An 18,069-nucleotide genomic window follows, 5' to 3' on the forward strand; every position below is an offset into this window, starting at 1 on the left:
AACAACCCTCAACATTTCATCCTAAGTTTATAATTATCCTTTATACATGTTATTATCATTATGTAATGCATTCAATTCTTAAGTAGTTTTAATTATGTGACCAGAATTACCAGGAATCGAAAACTGGAATGACTCGGAATCGAGAATCGAAATTTAGAAATCGGTACTGGTATCGGAATCGATAAAAATGTGTACTCAACCCATCCCTTTTATATATATATATATATATATATATATATATATATATATATATATATATATATATATATATATATATATATATATATATATAATACAGGCTTATATATATATTAATTTGAATCTAATATGAATATCAAATTACCGTGTTTTATCACATAAAGGTCGCACGCGCGTAATTGTCGCAACCATATTTTAGGTTGTCAAAATTGGGACAAAAAAACTTCTCGCATAAACGTCGCATGATGTTTTTGGTCCCGCTAGTAGATGCCGAGCGCTTGGTGTTGGTATCTTTTCCGTATAAAACGATGTATTTTAAAGTATAAATATAAATCTAATATTTATTCTGTCATTACCACTTACTTAATAAATTAACGGAAAAATATGAAGTTGTTTGACGTGTAAATTTTCTTATAAAAGCGTTTTTAAACGTGATTTCCTTTATCTGATCGTCTGCGTCGCCGCGGTGTAGGTATAATCTAAAATTTAATTTCGTTCATTACCACTTATTTATTTAATAACGGAAATACAAAGTTGTCTGACGTGTAAATTTTCTTTTTTAAAAGGTATTTCCTTTATCTGATTGTCTGCGTTACCACAGCGTACCGCTTATGAAAATGTAGCCAGCGCATCATTCATGTTTGGTTTTGTTGCTTCCCGTATAGAGCGCGCGCACGTAGTCGAATATCGATATCTCGCCGATTGGATGCAGCGCACGCTCTCTGTCAGGTGCCGAGTTAACTACATTTGATAGCCCGCATTCTTTCGTGGCAAGTGTGTACTACAACACGTTAGTTCACGTCAGATTCAAGTGGCTTGCGTTCACGTTAAGAGTTTTGGTTTTTCTATTTAAAGTTGAAGAAAGGTTTTTGTTTAATGAATTATTAATATAAATTGTTTGGCGTGCTCTTGTATACTCCACCTTTTTTTAAATAAACGTACTTTCCATTAACGGGTTTTGTTTTTATGAATAACTTTACCTAACAAAAAAAAAATTCGCATAATTGACGCACCCCTACTTTTCAAACTTTATTTTAGAATAAAATGTGCGACGATTATACGAGAAAACACGTTATTCTCTAATTCAAATAGTAAAATTTAGCATTCAACTAAAAAAATTTGTTCACATATTACATAAATAACACTAAAGTGAAAGGTTGGTTAGGTTAGGTCAGCTACAATTATTAATGGTAAAATTCCGTACGCAGAAATATTTAAATTTTTAAAGGAAAATACAAATAATTATTTTTCATGGTAATCAATATAGGATCTGCAAAAAAAATTAATAAACCGTGCAAAGCGAATATGTAGGGAAATTGCAGTATGTGTGAAGAAACTTCAAGAGGGTGGGTTTAAAAGAGTAGTTTTAATCTATAGTTAAACATGATGTACCATAGGTCTAAAAAAAAATTTAAAACATGTTTGTTTGAGATTTTCACCATATGAAAATAAATCATATTAACATAGAGATTATATTTTTTTACTTGTTTTAGCTTAATTTTTTTTACCTAAAATGTGTATTCCCGTGTATTAAGTTCAGAATCTGTGGCAACAGTTTTATTGGCAAAATGTGAATCTGTTCAGTTCTACAATACATTTTTTTTTTTTTTCCTTTGCACAATATGTATCTGGTAGGTAGTTAACAATGTGTGAATTATTAGGTAAGTTTAAAATAGGCCTACTGATGTAGTTTTCATTTAATTATTTGAGAAGAAATGTAAATGTTCACTATTCAGTGTTTTTAATGTTATGTTTGATTTAACAGAATCTTTGCACGTCAACCAAAGCAGTTTTTAGTGTGTTAAGATTTTGTTAGCACAAATTATTTTTACTTTAAAAAATATATATATAGATTGCATGAATGTTCATAATTATGTGTATTGGCAGCAGCTAGGATTACTTTTTAATTTAACTGGTCAATCTTTAAGTAACAAAGAAAACCATTTTAAAACAAATATTTACTATACAATATTTAGTAAAGATATGATACACTCAAAGAAAAATAAAGATTGCATGATGGCATGTACAAATATATAAGTTTGTAGTCTGCAGCATATGGGACGAGTCTTCTCCCGTTCACAAACACATGGCCTTCAATTTGCTTTAAAAAATATATAATGGTGGCCCAAATCATAAACAAGTTACACGTAACTATATACATAATGAAATATATATATTCACAAACAATGTAAACAAAAATAACTGGGTCCGTTTTCAAATATACAATTATACACGGAGAAATATCGGTATAAAAAAAGAAAAACAATTTTATACAAATGGCGAATATGGATTGATATTACACACTAACTTTACAAAATTGTTACCTGGAGTTGAAATGTCTTTTTCTTTTCTTTTTTACAAATGGATGCAGACAGGTACCTACGTTAGAAACAGTTGCTCAAAAAAATTAAATGCTACAAAAACAAACACACATACATAAGAGGTTCAATGTACATTACATACCTACTCCACAATCAAACATACACAATATTATTAGTACATCTGATCATTTGAACACTACTGGAACTAAATTCTTCCTTAAAAACTAAAAATCTCACTAAAAAACAACTTAATAAAAATCAACTTTTTCTTTTGAAATTATATTTTAAAAAGTTTGCACCCATTTCTACCAACAATAATTGCTTACATCATGACTTCATTTCTTGAATCTAGACACTGAAAAAAATTATCAACATGCAGTAACATGAGATGAAAGGGCAGGGGGGGGGGGGGGATCTTATCTTTTTGCTGCTCTAACATACAGAACTCTATTCAAACTATGTAATAGTGCTTAATAACTTAATTGGATGCTATTATGCAATAATGCAATTTCTTAAATTAGAGATCTTGGATCATATCTTCAAAAAATACTTGTCTATTATTTTTTAAAAATTACCAATTTCAAAAATAACAATACCCATTGTATGGCTACATTAATAAGTGTAAAATTTGGTTTGTAAACCTTTGTGAAATGGCCTGTACTAGAAAACTAAGTGTTATAGAAATTGAATGATGAGTGCTCTTTTAAAGAAATTTTAATTTTAAAATACTGATTTTTTTTCTCTTACACTCTTAAATTGTTAACTAAATATTAATATTATACAAACTAAATGAATTGTCATTAGGCCCTCAAATATTGCATTTCTCAAAAAAAAAATATTATTATTTCTGTCTTTATTAAAATAAAATATAAGTTTTCTCTATTTATTTTTGTAACGTTCATTATGCTACTGAATATTTGCACAACCCTAGCAATATTATCCAAAAAAACTTGTGTAGGGCATTTTTAATTTTAAAAATGGACAGTAGCACCGTCACAGACTCTACTTGTGGAAAGACGTGCAGAGAAAACGACATCCCACTTTTGCGCCAATGAGCATCGCACTGTGCTTCCTCAGGCTACATGAGACCACAACACATAGTTCAACATTGTCTCTTTAAAGCCTGAGCAAGCTGGTTAAACAAGCAAGACATGTTCATGCAAATTATGTGTTTCATTTCTGCACTTTTGCCTACAATTACAAGTCAGAGTACATGAGATGTCAATTTTTCAAATTAAATCAGCTGTCCAACATCTCCGGTTTATTTTTACGATGAAGAATCAACGCTGTATCACTGCATCATATAAAATTAATTTATAATATTATTACAGTGTTTTATAATAATGTTCATAAAGAATATTTTACGGGGAAAAATTAATGAGATGTAAAAATTGCTTTAGTTTGACTGTGGGGAAACCCAATTTGTGATCAACACAGTAAAACTGACACAGAGGTATTCAATTTTGTTGCAGGTTAACATCTCTAGGATTTGAAACAACTAACATACTTTTATTCTGTGTAATCTACTTTGCAGTGTTAAATTTTTTAAACTCGCAGATTTACCAAAACAGTTCCAAGAGAAATTCTTCATACGAGTGGCACCTTCCAAGTAAGCAACAGACAAGATTTTATGAAAAACTGAAACAAAATCCAAATAACATTATATATAGTAAATAACAAAATAAAGTAAAATCAAAGAAACAATAACTACAAAATTGTTATCCTTGAATTATAAGAATTTTGATCAATGCGAAATTTTTAGTATGCACTACATACTAAAAGGGAACTGTAATACATGCACTTCTCTGTAACAGATTCTTCCTGGTCATACTTAACACATACATCATTACCAATTACTGTTGCTTGTAAGTAAATATAACAAACATTTATATTAGAAACTATTTCATGAAAAAATGTCTGAATTTCATTTAATGTCATAGCTTTTAGAGATACACTATTAAGAAATATTTTGGCTTGGCTATTTATGTTGCAAGGTTTATAAAAACACTAAATTTATATTTAAAGAAAATAAAACTTAAACACAGCAAATTCCAAAAATTAAACCATAAAATCCTGTCTCTAGAATATACATAATGCTTGTTACATATGTTTATATTCCAACAGTATGAAAGTCTGCCTACTTCTGCTTACAGTGAAGTGACAAACAGTGGCAAGTAGGCACATTTTATTCCATAAATATGAGCACTTATTCCCTCCGTTATAACAAGAGTACAACCTTACATTAATAGATAAAAAATTTCAGTATACATACAGAAGAGTTTACTGCTAAATAAAAAAAAATCTGATGGGTGTTGAATAAAACTGGCTACCTGTTAATGAACAAAAACTACAACTCTGCAACAAAATGACTACACCAAAATTATTTCCCATCAAGAAATAAATGATAATTCTATTTGTGTATTCATTTATTAAATTATAATATATAAACTTTTAAGTTATATTAGTTTTTTATAATTTGTGTGATGACCAATGGATAATGTTGTCATTATGTTTAGTATGAAATTTATGTTATGTACAGACATGAAGTTCAACAAAAAAATTTTTAAGTTCATGACATGGAGGCAAGATATCGTCCAGTTAGAACACTATAACATGTTCGTTCACTGCATTTATGTAACATCGAATCAAGACAAAACCATTTTATAATATAAGATAATTTTTAGACGCTTCACTACAATCCAAGTGTTTTAAAACATAAATATACAAAATAATTCATGCAATTTACTTTTTAAGTCGGAATAATTATTTTTAAATTTAACTGATTTATAACATACTGAGAAATTAAGTCCTTGATAAATTACAAAATCTTTCGAGATATATTTGGTAACAATCACTATAATTATTAGATATTTCAAAACAAACAACACAAATAAAGCATTTACTTGGAAACAATTTTACTTAAGTGTAAATTACCACAACCGTTTGCACAAAACAATACTGCAAACCGGTACCAAACACGTCTCTCTGCCGATTTTCCATAGACGGCATCACCTCACAGACACACACTACCGTACTTAAAATCTGCCGTGCGGAATTAATTTAACACCGCAGGCAATTCTGTACACAAAAAACAGGTGCACAGACAGCAGCAAGATGGCCGACACATCGTGCACACCGTACGAAAAAAATCCTTTTGCACAAAATGAAAAAAAAAAAAAGGTGACGACACACCTTTGAAAATAATCCTCCCTCCGGCTATTTCGTAAGAACGATCACGAGGCGTGACCCGCGGGAATGGAGCGTGGACTATCGTGCGTACAGGGACGGGCGTCACTCGCCGCCTATCACCTCCCCGCCGGCCGCCTGCCCCTCATCCTCGCGCGTCATGTCCTCGACGGGCTGCCCCGGGGCCCTGTCCTCCTCGCGGTCCCGGTCCCGGTCCCGGTCCCCGTCGAGCTGCTGCATCATGTGCTGCATCTGCGGCGAGGTGGCGGACGACGTCTGCAGCGTCTTGCGGGTCTTCTCCCCCTTGCGCCACAGCGTGATCTCCTGCGACACGGCCCGGGCACTCGTCACACGCGGGCTCCGATCCCGCTCCGGCCAGAACAATGTCCGAGATGGTTCCTGAAGCTGGACTCTCAACGACCCGTTGCATCCGACCGCCCGTCCGTCCGTCATCGAGCCCCGAGCGATTCACGATGATGCACGTCCATCAAACACTTTCCCACTTTGATGCTGCCGACAGACTAAAAGACTTCTATGGTAGTTGAAAAATTCTCTTGTGCAAGTAAATTAAATTGAAAATCATCATGATAATCTCTTGTAAACCTTAAAATATTTCACAATATTTTCAGTTTTACCATATGCAATATTTTAAACTTGTTTTTTTTTTTCATTTAATTATTGTATCAACCATCTAACATTAAAATGTGTTCAAACTTCAGTTAAAAATATTTAATAGAAGAAGACAAACAAAATTCAAAACCTTCCAAGGTTGGCGGTAACACCTTGCAAGCATTTCGGAGGTTGTAATACCATCCGGCGAAAGTTATAGCCTGGTTAAGCCTTTGACGGATGAACAGGTGAAATTTTTCGGCCCTTTTGATTGGCTTGAGGTCATATGTGATTGATGGACGGATGGGAAACTGTAAAATGGGACGGATCATTGAGAGTTCAGGTTTACAATAGACCAGCAGTTCCCAATTTATTTTCGGTCCAGATAACCCTATGATCGACTTTTCTTTTGGCGGAACCTCAACTCCTTCAAAGAAAGTTATTTGACAATAATTGTAGCTGCTCTGTATGACTTTCGTCCTGACTCACGGAACCCCTGTGACCCTGCCACGGAACACCTTTTGGGAACCGCTGCAAGAGACCGTGGCTAATTTCTTTCTCAATATCCCTGGTCTGTCACTGTTGTGGAGATATTGCATCCAAATAAAATATATAAAAATATCATGGTCAGAAGCAATAAAACTGCTATAATGCCAAAATGTGAGTCAACAAAATATGCAACATCGAAATGCAAATTGAAATGCATCAGGAAAAAAAAATATTAATTTAAAGTAATCTTAACTGAACTCACTGAAAACTTGTTCAAAATTCAAAAAACTTAGCATGAAGTGTGTGACAAAATGTACGAACAAAGATGACTAAATTGTTTACAATTATTGCTCCATTGAACACGTATGTTTACAACATGTTTTTTTGTCATTTTATCATTATAATACATGCATACAAGTTAATTTTTTTTCATAAAAAATGTTCCAGGCATTTAAATAACAAGTAGGTAGTTTACTTAAAAATACAGCCTGTATCACAATAAAAATGACACTATGTTGGTGGAAAAAATATTAAACATTTCATCCAAGTGTTGAATACTGAAGTTTTAATAAAAATAAAACAGCTTTTATAAAAATACAACCTGCATATAAATGATTAATTAATTTTTTTATTAATTATTTACAAATCAAGCTGGTCTAAAATTAGAATTTTACTCAAATTTAGAGTAGTTTAGAATTACAAGAAATTTTGTACTCAATAACAATACCATTTTATAATATTGTTTTCAATTCAAATTTGTTTAGCACTTCAAGTACAAACCTTTGCATTTATATAAATTTATGTTGGGCACACATAATATCGAACACATATTCCTAGTTGAAAATTTTGAATTTTTTTCTCTGATAAATAGTAATGACTAATCTATGAACTCAGAAACTGAATAATCTATGCCCGAATAATCATGAGCTCGTCATTTTAAAAAATGCAAACAATGGAAAAAAATTGGTCTTTTTTTAGCAGTTAATGTTTTAGACCAGTTTTTTTTAGTTTGGCAGCTCAAGAAAATTACAGTTGAGTCCCACAGATCCGAACCCTACCAATCCAAAAATCCAACTAATCTGAACAATTTTAGGGTGATGATAAATATTTTTTTTAAAATTAATATTTGGCATTTTACAAATAAATTTAGCTGTCTTGGCCCAATTAGAACTAACATATTTAGTCATTTTGTTCTTGTAAAAAAATGTTATAGGCTGTTTTACATTATAACTAAGCACACAGAGATGTATTTACCACATGCTGTTGCATTACTGTAAATATTCTGCTAACCCGAAAATATGGTGATCCAAACACGTCTCGGGCCCGATTAGTTCGGATTAGCGGGACTTCACTGTATTTCAAATATAATCCATGACAAAATGAATTACGAAACTGCGGAATCACAAGAGATACATCCCGACACTCTACCCCCTGACTGACCTGTTGCTTGAAATATCGTCGGTCCTCCTCGTCCATCAGCACCAGGTTCAGGTAGTACCTGACCGAGAACTTCTTGTTGATGTCGCGCATCGTGGGGGTGAGGTCGTACCCCGCCAGGAACACCCTGATGGGGATGCTCTCGCCCTTCACAGGGGCCCCGTCCATTATCTCGTACTTGGCGATGGTCTCGTTCTCCGTGAAGGTGTTGGGGCCTGCCGCCGAGAAAGATCGTTTTCGGCGCACATTCAAAAACATTTGCAGAAGATACAACTGAAACTCGTTAAAGAAATAAAGACTTAAAAGGATAAACAAACGCAAGCCCCCAACTCAAAAGTGTAATTATCAACAAGGGTTCAAAACAAGATTCCATAGCATCTATTAGCAACGCACAACACCCACATGCTTCAAATACAAACTTTTCACTTTGTAGTATTTTTTTTTCTTTCACAACCCCACCCCCCACTGCTACCATTTTCAAACTACGAGTATTTGGAAACAAAATTGATTGGGTGTAGTAATGAAGCTAGCTGCAAAGTATTTTGTAATTTGTATAATGATGTCATGGTATATTATTTTTATGCTCTATGTGCAGCCAAAACCTCCCACTATACGACCTCAAAGCACATAATGTTCAAATGTTATCTTATTATCAGAACTGCTAATTTAATCGCAACAGTCTTAGTCTCAGAGTTAAGACAACTCACTATCTTACTGCCAGGGTATTGCAGTACTTTTTATTTTAAACCACTGTGTGTAGAGTAAAGTATACAACAAATATACATACAAATTTTCCTAGCAGATATAGGAAGAGGCATTACTAATGAATAACTAACCAAAGCACAGCTAAGAGACCTTTATTTTAGATCTATACATTACAAATAAAAATTTCTCACCCTGAATTTTTTAAATGGCCAGACATTGTAGAACTAATAAGGTAATAAGGTATTACTGACAAAGTATATTTTTATTAACATTTGAACCGTTTAATTTTTTATTCATTTTATTACACAAGAAACTCTTGAAAAATGTACGAAAGCAACATTATTAAAACCAGAAGTGATGTACAGTGCAAGTAACTGTAAAACTTGAGTAAGATAAAACTTAAAATAAAAGATATAGTTTAGTTTTTCCAAGCAACAAACAGCACTAAACACATCAGAAGCTTTCTTAATATTTGAAAATTAAATCATTAATCGGGCAGTTTGAAATTTATAATTACAGAAGTGGCATGTTTCGGAAAGACAGAAATTTTACATCTATTTTAGAGTGAGCAATATATATATATTTTTTTATGTGTTCATCAATGCTGATCGCTCTGTTGTATAAATTATGAAGTACAGTAATGAAGATCTTTAATTTTGAATGTATAAAGGTAAGTGATTCTAGTACAATACTAGAGATAATGTGTATCATACACGCTGTATAAGAGGGAAAAAAAAACCTCAAACATTGTTAAACCACCTTACCTGATCCTGTAGTTTCTCTCTTGATAATTGCAATTTCCATGTGTTTAATTTTTATCCTTACTAGTAAAAAGTATATTTTTCCAACAATCACATCTTTTAAATGATATCTGCAAAAGAAATGGAAACATGATACAGAAATTTACAACACAAAACATAAATGTCAAATCCTTATAGAGTACTAACCAAAATTTAGATATATCTTTGAAAGAATTGTATCAATTCAATTACAACAGTGAGGATCAAAATTCAACACTTTGCTTGTAAACTGTACCAACTGCTACGCTTACACAACTGCCTCCTTTGCCTGGTTGAATATGACCTGTAATTTATTTCATAATCCTTTTCAGTTACTCAGAAATAACTTTAAAACTTATATTAAACTGTCATGTATCAACAAGATCACCGCCTTTAACACAGACAACATAACATTTTTTTTTAGCACAAAGACACACAATAAATTTCCAATATAATCAAAAAACTTACATACCATATGTAGTGCAAATATTACCCTACATGTATGAGTACATGTAGGGTAATGCATATGTTTATTAAAATATTAAATAATAAAAAAGTTTTAAAAATTGACAAGTTTTCAGTGTTTTTTTTTGTGCTGGGCAAGTTTTTTTTTTAAATTTTGGTAATGAATAAAACTCGCAACCTGAAAACTAAACATATAGCAGTTAAACAAATCATTTACATTAACAAGGCTGCAGATACTATAAATGAATTAAAATTGTCCTGTCATAAGTACATTTAAATAAATGTTGAATAACATTTAGAGACTAAACAAACTAAAATTAAATTTTAAAATTCATGCACTGCATTGTTTACATAATAGGGCTTGAGCATAACAATTTTTTTTTTCCTATGTAAGCACTACCAACATTTCAGAGTTACAAAATAATAATGTTATTGATATAAGAGTGATATTTCAGTTCTAATAAGAATTAAAAAGCACAAACTTAATATTTTCTATTATTAGAAAGATTATTTAATCTCTTAACGTAATTCCTGACACTGTTGTTTACTACATGCATCTCTGCCATGATTTGCCACTAGCGCATCCTAGTGGCGCGAGATAAACTAGTCCTGAAAGCTTCTGGCTTTTCTCTCCAGAGATGCTGTTGACGTGCAGGATGGCGGAATGTAAACGTTTGCTGAATACTTGGGCAACGTGGGAAATAATTATGCAATGAAGGAAACTAATAGTATTGGGGAGAAGCGAAATATTGTTTATTGATTTGCCCCATTATTAATTTGCCACATTATTAATTTGTTGCATTACTAATTCATTGCACTGTATTTAATGCTACACAAGTGTCGTTGCCATTGTGCGCGCGCGGAAATAAGTTAAAAATTATTTTTGTTTTTTTATGGTCTAAGAAAGTGAAATATGGCATGGTTAATCAGCACATCAGACAACCCGCACCCAGATAATCGGGAGTCTACGGTATTACCAGTTGTACCCATTTCCCAACGGCCATTTCAAAGCAACACACATGAGGTTTGTTTACAAGCACTGACAACTACACGAGGTTGTTTACAAAATGCTAATGTAAACAAGAGATCAACTCAGCTCTCGCAACATTACAGCCAAGGCCACGAACGCCAAGTGCGTGCTGTGATTGCCCCCGAGTGTAGTGCGTGGAGTAACTCACTTGGACTTGTTGTACTCGAACTCTATGTGCAGGCAGTCCTCTATCCCGACCTCCATCTTGATGCTGTTGTTCATTTCAGGGTAGCAGGACAGCGTGTGGACCACCAGATCCATCTCCTTCACTATGTCCGACAGCCTGCGCACCAGTGTGACGCGCAGGAAGTACCTGCGAGACCACCACAAGGAGATGACGCTTTGCTCAGCTCCTACAGACTTCTGTTACCAATTTGCCACCGCTCGTGCCAAGCCAATTTGATTCACCCTTCAATGATACCGATCCTCAGGTTTCCCACATATCTACCATTTCCCAGCATATTCTCCTTCTTTCAAAAAAAACAATCTCCTCACTCTGGTGTCTAAATTTACTCTCTTTACCTCGCTCCCCCTCCCTGCAAAACTCTTTCATTTCCCTTTTGTAATCACATTTCATTCCATTAACTGGTCATTCAAAATTGACAAACCATCCAAAACCAAAGTGAGTTATCTGAAAGCGGTCTTCAGCAAACTAACTCGGTACCCACACCCTACGATCCAATTATTAAACTCTATAACCCTAATGTTTCCATGAAATTAACCATATTGCACACTCCTAACATATTTTTTAAGTGTCTGTCATATACGCAGCCTGTCAAATCCTTAAGACAAAACTACTTTATGATTAAAAAAATTTTGATTTCCTGGTAAATATACAGAAGCAACATATCTGTAGGCGAGTCTGTACCCTAACAGTGTACATGATCATGTTTATCTTCAATCTAGATCCAGTTGCTGTAATGTTTCATTAAACTTGACAGTAGGAAAACTAATTTTCTCAATACCGCAAAAAGTTTTTTAATTCATTTAAGTTATTCACTCCTTAAGTATACCAACAATTAACATACATCTCAGCTACCAATTTGTACTGTATGATTGCAGACCCTCAAACATGAGTTGTTTTTTTTTAATGGCCAGATGACTAAACTAAGATATTAGTCCTGCACTAAGCCTACAGTAGTCCAAGAGGTTTGAGGTCTGAGCCTTGCATGTAATGATTATCTGCAAGGCACAAGATTATCAGCTGAACTCCTCTGCATGATTTTAGAAGTAGATTTTAGAAGTAGATCTTTGGAGTACACTGGTGGTACTGGTACCCCATTTTTAAAAAAAAAAAATCAGTTCTCATTTTTAACAAGGTAATTTACAATGATGTTGAGGTTTACTGGTAACAACATTGCGCTTCTTTCAATAATTACTTTAAAAAAACTACACAACACATGAAGAGCTATGGAGGGGTAAAACATCTAAAATCATTCAAAATGGTTTGAAAACTTTCACCTGCTCCTAAAATGGAGGAATATAGATTTCCAAAAATTAGGTTTTTCCCACACATTGGTTTCCTGGCAAAAAAAAAATAAAAAATATTTGCAATGGTCCAGAAATAAAATTATGTAATAATAGCAGTAACCGAATAACTAGGTATAGGTTATTCTGGCAATAAGGAATACAAACCCATATTTCAACGTCAGTTTCATTTTCCTCTGTTATTTCACACATGTAGTTCACAAAAACAGACATGCCACTGACAATCATGTTCAATAAACACTCGCTACAAACCAGGTATATTGGGGAAGATACTGTAAAGACTCAGCCAAGAATTTGCTTGGAGAGATTTAGGGGAAACCACGAAAAATAAAAGAGATCATAATGGATGATCCAGGATTCGAATCTGGGTCCTCTGGGATGAAGAAACCAGTATCCAAAGCCCCTATCACACGATCGAAGTTTCCTTGGAAGGTCTTTCATTGCAGCTGGTATGGATGGTTCTCAGGAAAAATTAGCAGATCACTGGCCATTTGCATGGAAGTTTTTGTAATAGATTGTGTTCATATTTCAGTGGAAGGTTTCTAAAAAGGTGGAAATTTCATCCAATCAGAATGAAATGGTAATATGCCCCTATTGTTAAAAATGGTCATTTATTTTGAAGGGATTGAAGAGTTCTTGATTATTAATTTGAAATGCTGTGAACAATTACAAACATTATGCGACAATCATCAGAAACATCCATGTTTAAACAATCAAAAAAGTATTTACCATACAAAACCATCCGCACAAGCTATGCCTACACCAGTCACAATTCAAGTGTGATAGTTTCTTCCAAAGGAACTTCCATACCTGCTAGCATGAAGGCTTGGCTAGCAGTTTTGTTGGAAGCTTCTAGCGGAGCCCTGAATGAAACCTTATACCGTGTGACACAGGCTTTACCACTGTGCCACGTACTATTACAGTATATGGTATGACCTTTTTTTTTTCTCCCTTCATTTATTGGAGTACATGTAAGCACACCTCAGCCTAACGTTGGATCCTGTGTACGACTCGAAGGGCTTCTCCACGTTGAGGAACTCGAACGGATAGGATATGTTCTGCGACAGCTCGCCCGGCCGGGCCAGCTCCTTCACCAGCGAAGTGAACTCGTGGTGGTTGCCGCGGTCGTAGTACAGCTCGATCTGGCCAAAGAACTCTATCTTGATGCCCTGGTGCTCCAGCTTCGAGCCCGGTTTCTTCAGGGTCACGTTCACCTGCAGGCAAGCGGCAACCTGCGGTCCATGCTGGTTACAGACGCGGGCCTGGCACGCTTTAACTACCGGAGCACATCGCAGCATGGGGGATCACACTCTGTTATTTTTAAATATTACACACAGCCCACAGTGAAGGTTTGAATTTATTTATTTTTTTTTTTGGGCTCGACAAACCACATGAGATAGCTTTGGGCAACTGTTCAAGCAAACCTTCATGGCTTAGTGAAAATATTACACCATTTGTAGTCACCAGGGTGAAATTATCAGTTTTTCCTCCTGGTGATAATGTCCTGGAACATGTCAGTTAATGTCCGACTAAAAATACACAGTGAAAGGTCTTTATGCTTCCGGAACCTATCAAAGCCAGTTGCGTTCAAAATTTTTCTGGATGGATTCCGACTGCTATCGTTGGTCGCCAGAATGCATCACTGTGCAGCCAGCATTTTTAGTTCGCTCAGAGTTTATCATTACTGTCCGTTTTCATTTCAGTACAATGTTTCGTGTTTTCTAGCGAGTTACATTTCACAGGTATATTTCTGTAATGAGTTTTTTAAGAAGAACAGTATTTTTTCTTCCTACAACTTTTTTTAAATACCACTGTACTGTATATTATTTTTTCTTCCGTATTTCCGTTAAAACTACACTGACTTTCAATAATCCTGAAAAATCGCTAATCCAGCATTACCTTAATTCCAAAAATGCCGGATTTAAGTACTTTCACTGCATACCGAAAAGATTAGGTACAAATGTTCTATTTATGCTTTTCTGCAACCACCTACAACATACCCACTAAATGACCAAGCACTACAGGTAGTTCTGCCCACTATCATGACTATTCTGCAAAAACAATTTAACAAACATATTAATTTCAATCTTTTTATTTAATAACTGCAAATTGATGTAACTTGTACACTAATCAGCACTTCCAAGAAGTCAACATAGGTCATAACAATTTAAGAAACAAGAAAACATTTCTGTCTGTCTGCTACAAATTTCTAACCTTTTAAGTTGCTTAACTCAGACTAAGGCCAGTGTACACTTAGTATATTCACTGAACAAAGTTTTAGCACAGGTGTAAATAAAAATGTTAGTTTTCTAAATAAAAAAAAAAAAAAAAACCTCCGAAAATGCTATTTGAGTTTGTTTTGTATTTATGTAATACAGAATTATGATATTTCAAAAGGTTTACCAGTCTTTACCATTTAAACCAGCTGGATAGGATATATTAGCTACATTAAAAATAATGTAAAATATTGTGAATGGTTTGTCACATTAGGTTATCTTCATTTAAAATACTTTTATATTGTATGCATGGTTTGTTAAATTATGTTACCTCCACTAAAAATACTGTAAATTGGTGTGAACGGTTGGTTAGTTTAGGTTAGTAATCACTATAAAACTTAACTGTTTTTCTGGGACAATAGTATTCAAAAACATTTTCAGAATTTTCTCTATGAAATCAACAAAAAATAATAACTAAAAATCTTGATTCTACATTGAATAACATTTTGTAGGTAGAATTTGCTAAAAGTGAGATGTGCTATTCTAGACTTCAAGTCTACTGTTGCCATTGAAGACTTGTTAGCAGTGTCTCAAGTCATAATTTGATATGACAAGGCACAACTGGCTTAAAATCTTTGTAGATTTTAGCAATAACAGAAAATGAAAAACAACAAAATAGCCCCAGCATCATTTAACAGCATATAGTCTTCAGTGTAAGACTAATTTTAAGGTTTTCCATAAACTGAGTTCCTTTACTTATTCTATCTCATATCAAATACCAAGGTATAGACATATTTTTAAAAAGGTAAATATGTAGTTTAGCAGTATTTGCGAAAAAAAAATGTTAAAAATCCCTAAATACTTTTATTATATGCTCTTTAACTTCCTCTTTTCAATAAACCAGACGGAGATAAGAAATTCCAAATACTTTAGGAGATATCGAATTTTTTAATTTTCATAGTTGAGCGATATTTGTTAAAAAAATTTAAAAATTCCGAAAATACTTTTATTCTATTCTCTTTCACTTCCTCTTTTCATTAAACCCGGCGGAGATACGAAACTCCAATTACTTTAGGAGATATCGATTTTTTTAATTTTCATCACAATACCTGTGCATTCATGCCGCATTTCTATCGTTTCTTGTTTACAAGTATGAATTTTTTTTTTTTCGCAACGTAGGTGAACGACTACATCATTTTCTACTAATGGCAAAGGAATTGTACCCACCTCTAACTTATGTGAGTTTTTAACATTTCAAATTTTAATGTTTTATTTGATATGGATATTGTTGTGCAAGTAATAAGTAAAAAAAATTACGCGAGTTCCTACTGTTCATCCTTTATCCCGGTTTGTTTGGTCAGGTCAGTTACATTATAAATACTTTAAAACTAAACAACCATTAAAATTAATTCACATTATTTTTAATGTCCACTTAGTTTGAAAGTATTTATAATGTAACTGACCTGACTTAATCGACCATTTTAATTAATTAGGCATTCACGAACACACTGCAAAATAAAAAAATTGTGACGGTCGAATGATAGCACAGGTCTTGTATTGCAAAATAAGAACGGCGATATCTCCTAAAGTATTTGGAATTTTTTTATCTCCGCCGAGTTTAATGAAAAGAGGAAGTGAAGGAGAATATAATAAAAATATTTTCGGATTTTTAACTTTTTTTTTTTCGCAAATACCGCTAAACTTTATATTTACCTTTAAAACTGTGTTGAGTCTACAGTTGTTTACAGTGAGCAAAAACTAAAAACAAAAAAGAAGCCCTACCGCAGGTAGTGTAATCAGCTTTATCATCCTGTCACCACCAGTGCAGAGCACAAGGTAGTAAAAAAAATGGTCAAATGTAGCATCAAAAGAGAAGTTTGAAGGCAAAGCATGTAGTATTCAACTCTGCTCTTTCCAACTTGCTAGACAAGTGGGTAATTCCCGATGGGTTATGAAAATTCAGTGGTTTTTCCCAAATTACTCTAATAGCAAGAAAATTATGCTCGTAAAATGTTTAGAATATTCCCGATCAAGTGGGTGGCCACCCTTATAACACTGATGATGGCAGAGCACAGCCATAGCATTCTGGACCCTTGACCAAAGTCTCCAACTATTTCTCGTGCCTACTTTGGTCATCATAAGTATACCTCAACCATCGTTCCGTTGTTGTTTGAGCATTGCGACTCATTTGACGTAGTTTTTATCGTAATCATTTGTGCAGACAAGTCCGCCACCCATCACTCTCCAACCTACAAATGAGTTATTATGTAACCCAATATTTTACCTTACCTTTCCGGAAACAGTTTCACCGTCGTAATACAACAAATGACGTTCTTTTTTTCCATCTTCGGACTTAATATCTGCCATTTTTCTATTTTCCGTGCCATCTAAAACGATGTCAATTTCAGCACTTTGGCCAAATCCGAAGAAACTCTGTCAAGAAAAATCAATGATTAAAATCGAACGTTTAAAGGTTATTAATACTTGTCAAGAAGAACATTGTATCCAAAACCAAATTACATTTCTAAGGTAAATAACACATTTGATAACTGCAAAAAAATATTTAAAGCAGGGTCAATGGTTTGTTTACATAATATATAAATCTGATACTTACCATTTTGATGCTAAGGTATAATTTCCTCACATAAAAATATAGCCTTTTATCATTAACAATGCCGATATTTTCATGCAGAAGATTTATTTACCCTTATTTTCAGCATACCTACTGAAATAGTTTACCACCCTCAAAAAATTCTTTCGGTCACAAGTTCTTACAATATGGCGTACCAAACTACACATACCACACTATCTTCCGTTAAATAAATTCCTTTTATTTTAAAAATTTAAAAAAAACACATTTATTTTCTTACATTTAGAAAAATAACCAAAAATTACAAACAAAATAATTTGAGTAAAAAAATGGTAACGAGTACCAAAACCGTTTTTGTGAAAAGATTTTGTATGTATTGAATGATTTCTCCATTATCTTAATGTTAACTTGGACACACAAAAAGGTCTAATGGATGTAATAAACATCAACGCTTTAGCAAGGATGTTTCACCTCAATTAAATTAACTGCAAAAACCTTCTTAACTCACGAACCTATTCTGCTTCTACCACCTTCCACTCAGTGCATAACCTTTAAA

The 18,069-nt window shown here is 33.6% G+C and overlaps 1 protein-coding gene across 1 annotated transcript; it reads right to left on the reverse strand.

Annotated features, from left to right (window-relative positions):
* Nucleotides 1-2,141: 2,141 nt before the first annotated feature.
* Nucleotides 2,142-17,713, reverse strand: LOC134534817 (vacuolar protein sorting-associated protein 26B-like). Its single transcript, XM_063373421.1, has 7 exons — nt 17,538-17,713; nt 17,213-17,356; nt 13,689-13,921; nt 11,368-11,532; nt 9,710-9,816; nt 8,244-8,455; nt 2,142-6,029 (listed from the first exon to the last, which is right to left on the reverse strand). Exons 1-7 carry the CDS (start codon nt 17,538-17,540, stop codon nt 5,811-5,813), a joined length of 1,083 nt encoding a protein of 360 aa, XP_063229491.1. The 5' UTR covers nt 17,541-17,713; the 3' UTR covers nt 2,142-5,810.
* Nucleotides 17,714-18,069: the final 356 nt, after the last annotated feature.

The sequence above is a fragment of the Bacillus rossius genome, chromosome 8, assembly GCF_032445375.1.
Source record: "Bacillus rossius redtenbacheri isolate Brsri chromosome 8, Brsri_v3, whole genome shotgun sequence".
Lineage (NCBI taxonomy): Eukaryota > Metazoa > Arthropoda > Insecta > Phasmatodea > Bacillidae > Bacillus > Bacillus rossius.

Coding starts and splice junctions, on each gene's coding strand:
- LOC134534817 (XM_063373421.1), bottom strand. Junction 9,817..11,367: donor TTCGAGTACAACAAGTCCAA/GTGAGTTACTCC, acceptor TTTCTTTTGCAG/ATATCATTTAAAAGATGTGA. Junction 8,456..9,709: donor GAGAGAAACTACAGGATCAG/GTAAGGTGGTTT, acceptor TCTCGGCGGCAG/GCCCCAACACCTTCACGGAG.